The sequence below is a fragment of the Peromyscus californicus genome, unplaced genomic scaffold, assembly GCF_007827085.1.
Source record: "Peromyscus californicus insignis strain IS unplaced genomic scaffold, ASM782708v3 Scaffold_9__1_contigs__length_137607984, whole genome shotgun sequence".
NCBI lineage: Eukaryota > Metazoa > Chordata > Mammalia > Rodentia > Cricetidae > Peromyscus > Peromyscus californicus.
In genome coordinates this window covers 75,327,837-75,334,796 of record NW_026294617.1, presented here as the reverse complement: position 1 = coordinate 75,334,796, position 6,960 = coordinate 75,327,837, and the positions used below count along the sequence as shown (strand labels likewise).

Below are 6,960 nucleotides of genomic sequence, written 5' to 3'. Positions count from 1 at the left end.
GTGGTCACCAATGAGGTTCTGCTTACGTATAACTCACAGGGCTGTTAAGAATGAATATAAACGTTAATGGCAACTGGCTAGATTGTCTTACCAGCTCCTGGAAAACTAGCAGGACTCTCAATGTATGAGGCATACAGTGGCAGGGGCTTCCAAGACCCAGAATCTACAGTCAATGCAGCTCTCATAGAAGTTCACTGATGACTCGGAGACCTCAAGGGCCTTACTTCTGGAGTAGTCAAGCCAACAGAAGTCCTTTGAATTTGCTTGGCCTTAGATGACTAGATCCATAGTGTTTTCCTTGAGATTTCTACCTTAACATCTCCTGGGAGGCCGGCTTACCTCCCTTTAGCTATGGATCAGTGTTCTCAGACATGACTTGCTCAACCAATGAAATACACACAATATGCATGTGCACAGGTACACACACACACACATACACACACACACACACACACGCACACACACACACATATATGATTGCATTTGTTACCCAAGTCCCATTTGCCCACCAATCACATTCAATCTCCCAAATGGGTCATTGTCAGGAAAGAAGTAGATGTCATTTGTAAAATATGTTACGTACTGAATTATGGTAGAAAAGAAATAAACAGTGTCAAAAAGGGGAAAGGGGAGTGTTAATAACCTTAAAAAATAACTAAGCCTAGGTCCAACAATCTTGAGAGGAAAACTGCATTAAAAATTGCCCTCGGCCGGGCAGTGGTGGCGCACACCTTTAATCCCAGGCAGAGGCAGGCAGATCTTTGTGAGTTCGAGGCCAGCCTGGTCTACAGAGCGAGTTCCAGGAAAGGCGCAAAACTACACAGAAAGAAACCCTGTCTCGAAAAAAACAAAAAAAAATTGCCCTCTGTTTTTATTTCATTCTTTATTTTATTTTGAAAATTCAAATTATACTTTTTATTTACTAAAATCATAAGAGCATACATTGATAAATTTTTATACATATAAACCACCAAAATTAAGATACAGAACATTTTCTTTAATCTAGAAAACACCTTCATTCTCTTTTCCAAATAACACCATTTCCAAGTTCTAGAAATAATCACTGTTCTTACTTGATCATTATAACTTAAATCTAGCTACTTTTGAGCTTCATTTAAAGGAAAAAATATAGTAGTTATTCTTTCGTGCCTGACTTCTTTCATACAACAAAACTGTTTAGACTTACAATGCTATTAATGTTTTGGTATTTTGTGTTTTTTTAATTGCATTCATTATTCTATTTTATGCTATGCCACAATTTGTTGTCTGTTCTGTTGATAGACATATCATTTTCTTGGGCTATTGTAAGTTGTCATACAAAATGTTTTTGTGACCTATTCATTTTATTGAGACTACTCTAAGGCTGAAATTATCATAGAATAACAATATTCATAATTTATTGGAAATTGCCAAGTTACTTCCAAAAATTATTATATAAACTTTGATTCTACTGTGGAGACTTGGAGAACCAGAAACAATGGTGTTTCTATCATCACAACAACCTCAAAAAAAGTCTGATGAAAATGCATATCAATATCTTTTCTTGTAATTGGAGAATTGAGATTGCAAAGCAAATAACTAAACTGAAATCTGGGGAGACAACAGCAACCAAAATCATCCATGTATGTTTTACCTAGAACAGAAGAACTAGATGTCACAAAAGCTAATAAGACTCAAATAAGAATAATTGGTGAATTGCTAGGCTAAATATAGATTAATGTCAGAACATGGAGTCCTTGAGAGCCATCTGAGATGGTTTGTGTGTATTTTTAATTTTTCTCTATGAATTCTACCAAATGCTCACAGGGAGGGCAGGGAGATATTCTGGGAATGTCTTTCAAGGTGCTGCTGAGAGGCGAAGAGCAGCTGTAGGCAAGACTCCTGCCAGCCCTACTTCAGATTCATATCTCCAAACACAAAATCTTTAGGATGAGAGTAACAGAGATAGACACATTAAGGTGCCGTGAAAACCACTGCATGTGGAGAAGGGACAGGGTCACTTGCAAAGGTTATGTATCCATGAAGCATCCAAGGCTAAGACTCACCTAAAACAGGACCCTCCTCTCTTTTCCTGAGAAACAGTCTACCAGATTGTCTCTAGAGAACTGTAAAGCCAGAATATCCAAAGCCAAGCAGAAGAGTACATGTGGATACACTAGTCTATTCCCTAAGAGGGAAGTGTCACTACAGCTGAGGCTTGTGACATATTCAGAGTGACTACAGGAATGACAAACTTCACATTAACCCAGCTACTGTTTAGATTAAGCCTCATCAAAAATGTCTCGCAAAGGAAGAGCGTCTTCAAGCAAAAACAGTAACCTTGGGATCTGTCTTTTACAGTATGACTAGCTTTAGCCCAAAAGTTGTGGCATATTTTTTAAAAGTAAGGAAAATAGTCCAAAGAGACAAGACATGTATCAGAACGAGACTCAACTATGAGAGATTTGCCAACTATCTGACAAAGAATTTTAACCAATAGTTCATAGGCTAATCACTTTAATGGAAATGCTAAAGAGCATCTAAGATGAAATGGGTAATTTCAAAAGAGATAAAAACTACTTCAAAAACCTCTAACGGAGAGCAGCAACACAGGAGCAAGAGCAGCAGATGCCCTGGCAAGTCTAGCAGAGTGGGAGAAAGCAGGGCAAACTTGGAGACAGGTCAACGGAAATGACCCAAACCAAAGTGCAAGGGAAAGGTTAAAAACTGAAACCAGAATGTACAAAAGACACAGCCTGATAATAAGCTGTCAGAACCACGCAGAATTATAATTCCAGAAGGAGGAGAAGAATGGACACGGCACAAGAAGTATTTGAAGAAATAATGGCTGAGAACTTTCCAAGACAAATGACAGATACCACCAAGCAAAATCACTGCAAAAGCAAAAGGCTAAGTACATTACGTTCAAAGTCAGGGCAGGGAGAGGAACATCTTAAAGGTAACTGAAGAAAAAAATAACCGACAGAGAACTGTTCATAAGAATTACAGCAAACTCTTCATCAAAAGCGTACGTAAGCAAGAAGACAACGCCATGGCCATCCCAGAGCACCTGCTGCAGTAGCCCTGTAGACTCAGAAGACAGCCTGCACCACGAAGAGGCAGGATTCTCTGAGGCAGGCAAAACTGAGAGCGGGTACCACTAGCAGAGTCTAAAAGAAATGTTAAAGGAAGCTCCTCAACTACCACTAGGGTAACAACAAAAGAAAGATAGCTGGAAATTCCTGAGTATTTAGACAGTAAACAATATGTTTTATAATAATTTGTGAGGCAACAAGAACACTTCAGAGAAAATGTTTAAGTATATTGGACAGAATCAAAATAATCCATTATGTCAAAAAGTCGGGTTTTAAATTTATATCTTTAATACTGATGTTAGGAAAGCTTATCTTTAGCCAAACATGATGTAATTCCATACTTACAATCCCAGAATTGGCTGAGGCAAGAAGATTGAGAGTTCAAGGCCAGCCTGGGCTACATAGCACACTGAGGATATACTGTGAGAACTTGTCTTTAAAATTTTTAAGGGCAAGTGAGGTAGCCCAGTGGTACAGCACTTGACTAGAATATGCAAGACTCTGGGTTTGATTCTCAGCACTGAAAAAGACAAGGAAAAACCTGTATCTAAAATCAGAAAGCCACAGAGAAAGAGACAAACTTAGACAAATCAAAGCAAAGAAATGACAATTATTAAAGAAGTAACAACAAAATTAAATAGCAAAAAAATCATCAAAGATAACCTAGTTCCTTCAAAATATCAATAATATTAGTGAGTAATTTATCCAAATTATTTAAAAAGATTGAGACACCAATTATAAACATCAGGAACAAAAGAAGAGAGGTAGGTACCCATGCTGTGCTCATCACCCTTCAACATAGGAAACACTCACAGACTCACTCAAGAAGAAATAAATAGCCTATGTAGTTCTATGAATGTCTGAAATTTTGAATTTGAAGCTTAAAACCTTCCAAAACAATGTCTGCCAAGCATATATAGCTTCATTGCTGAATTTAAATAGGCATATAACAAAAGTAATCTCTGCTAAAAAAAAAAAAAATCAAAAGAAGCTCTCTAAGACATTTTATATGGGCAGATTTTCCTCATAACAAAATTAAACAAATACATTACAGAAAAGAAAACCATGCACCAGTACCATTTCTCATGACTACAAGTACTTCTCCAAGTCATTAGCAAATCTAATCTAGAAGCATCTAGGAAGGATGGCCTCACAGTCATTGAGATCAAGCCTTGGAATGCAAGACTGGTTCAATATTCAAAATTCAATCCATATAATGCACTACAAAAAAATACTAAACCATCCCAGCACATCCAGATAATGTTTTTAGAAAATGAAATAAGGACTCATGATTTTTAAAAAAAATATTAATATATGGGGCTGCATGTGGTCTCAGGAGTAGAGGACAAAACAAAATTCCGAGTTCATTCCCCAGCACCAAAACACACAAACACACAAAACTATTTTAAAAGTCCACATAAGAGGGGCTTTCTAACCTGATGAAGAATACTGAGCAAGTGTTATGTCAAGAGCACAGATTATTAACATAAGGTCCTGTTTCTTTTCCCAACAATTACGTAACAGACACCGTTCACAATGCAGTGGACAGCCTGAGGGTCAGAGCAGGCACTGCTCCACTGTCACCAAACAACAGGGCGGGGAGTTCAAGCCATGTCAATACCAGAAATCCACAATTCCTCACGCCCTTTACCTCCAAGACAGCCAGAAATCAGTAGTTCCAACAATGACTCAGAGATGAGTGCAAGAGACCTCAGAGAAAATTAGTAATTTAATTGGTTAAATTTTCTTATAAATGCTGAAAAGATCAAAGTTCCTATTGAAAAATGACATCGACTAGTTTAAAGCCTGACTTAAAATTCCATTCTGGAGAAGCAGTGAGAAATGTTCCCAGATGTTCTGTGTGCACATTCTCCTCCCAAGATTTATAACGAAAGGAAGGCAGTCATCTAAGTGTTTAGTCAGCGCGGAGATGAAATTTCTCTTGTGTTATGAAGTACAATGCAACGTTGTGGGTTTATGCTCCTGATATTTTAAGCGCATAGTTAGATTAAAAGATTAACACAGAGGAACAAAGACTATAAAGGAATACATTAAAAGGCAGCATGGACTCCATGAATGGGTATGCTTATCATTACAACATTCTTTGTTATTCTTAATTTTTCACACTAAGAATTTATTACTTAAATAAGACACCTGCAAAGAAGAATTTAAGAGCAATGTTCTGGTTTGGGAGGAGATACAGCAGACCAGGGAAAGACAGAGGTTAGCAATCTGTTGTAGATTTTGCCCAAGTCTACATTTGTTCTTATCAATCGGCAGCCATGCAAAACCCCTGGGAAATCAGGGGATACTCTCTTCGAAATCTCTCTCCATAGCCCAGACTGTTATATACCTGATGTTACTGGACATGGCTCCGGTAGTTCAGAAACATGTCTAACAGTGCCTTCATCACATTTACTCTGGGTCCTTTGTTCTCTTTGTAGCTATGACTCCATTTGAAATGAGCAACCAAACACACGTCACAGAATTCATCTTCCTGGGATTTTCCAACCACTCCAGTCTACAAGGCATCTTCTTCCTGATCTTCCTGGCCATTTACCTGACAACTCTCTTGGGGAACACGCTCATAATGTTGGCCACCAAGATCAGCCCTGCTCTCCACACTCCAATGTACTATTTCCTCAGCAACCTGAGCTTCTTAGACATCTGCTACACATCCACCACCATTCCAGTCATGCTGGTGAACTTCTTCAGGGAGAAGAAGACCATCTCCTATGAAGGCTGCCTCTCCCAGATCTTCTTCTTTGTGACGTGTGCTGGCACTGAATGTGTCTTGTTGGCCGCTATGGCTTATGACCGCTATGTGGCCATTTGCCGCCCCCTTCAGTACCCGGTTCTCATGAGTGTGAAGGTCTGTGTCTGCTTGGTGGCTGGGTCCTGGCTCTGTGGCTTGGTGAATTCTGTGACTCACACAGCACTGGCAGCTACACTCACCCTGTGTGGACCCAATCAGATCAGCCACTTTCTCTGTGACATCCCACTGCTCCTCAAGCTCTCTTGCTCAGACACCTCTGTCAATGAGTCTGTGCTCCATGTGGCCAGTGCCACGATTGGCCTGAGCCCCTGCCTATTCACTGCAGGCTCCTACGTGCTCATCATCTCTGCCATCCTTAGGATTCCCTCTGCTCAGGGCAGGAGAAAGGCCTTCTCCACCTGTGCTTCCCACCTCACTGTGGTGGTAGTCTTTTACGGAACAGCCAACTTCAACTATGACAGACCCAGGGAAGGCTACTCCTTGGACATGGATATCCTGGTGTCTGTGCTCTTCTGTGTTGTGACCCCCATGTTGAACCCCATCATCTACAGTCTGAGAAACAAGGAGGTTAAGGGTGCCTTGAGGAAGCTGGCTGGAGTGTGTGCGTTCCCTGGCAATACCAATGCCTAGAGAGTAATCCAGCATTCTGTTACTGTAATGCAACATTGCCATTTACAAAGTTCATGATCCAGAGCCACAAATCAAGTTACAAAAAGAAAATCACAGAAAACTCAAGAACATTTAAGTGAGTTTATGATTTTGTGTTTGGCTGCATTCATTCATAGCTACCCTAGGATGCATATGCCCCATGGGGCAGGTGTCAGACATACCAGTAGTCTCCAAACTGGGGCATACAATCAATCACCTGAAGAAAATTCTTCATGGGTGTCACAGTTCTAGAGGTGGTAGGACCTGGGAGAATGGGGCCAACAAATGAGGCAGACTAAAGTCTGATGCAGTAGCCTTTATTCAAAGCATCAGATAATTTATATTCTGAGTGTTAAGAAGAATCACATGAGTAAAATGTACACTCACAAAAAACAAGCTGCAAATGGCAAAAACATGTTTTTCCATAGCGGCAAACAAATAATAGTAGCCAGTTGTAATGAA

At 39.8% G+C, this 6,960-nt stretch overlaps 1 protein-coding gene across 1 annotated transcript; it reads left to right on the top strand.

Annotated features, from left to right (window-relative positions):
* Positions 1 to 5,520: 5,520 nt before the first annotated feature.
* On the top strand, positions 5,521 to 6,480 carry LOC128106645 (olfactory receptor 5V1-like). Its single transcript, XM_052732208.1, has one exon. It carries the CDS (start codon positions 5,521 to 5,523, stop codon positions 6,478 to 6,480), a length of 960 nt encoding a protein of 319 aa, XP_052588168.1.
* The last annotated feature ends 480 nt before the right edge of the window (positions 6,481 to 6,960 follow it).

What these genes read in the sequence shown, in the direction of transcription:
- LOC128106645 (XM_052732208.1), top strand. Translation starts at nt 5,521, where the DNA reads ATGACTCCATTTGAAATGAGCAACCAAACACACGTCACAGAATTCATC.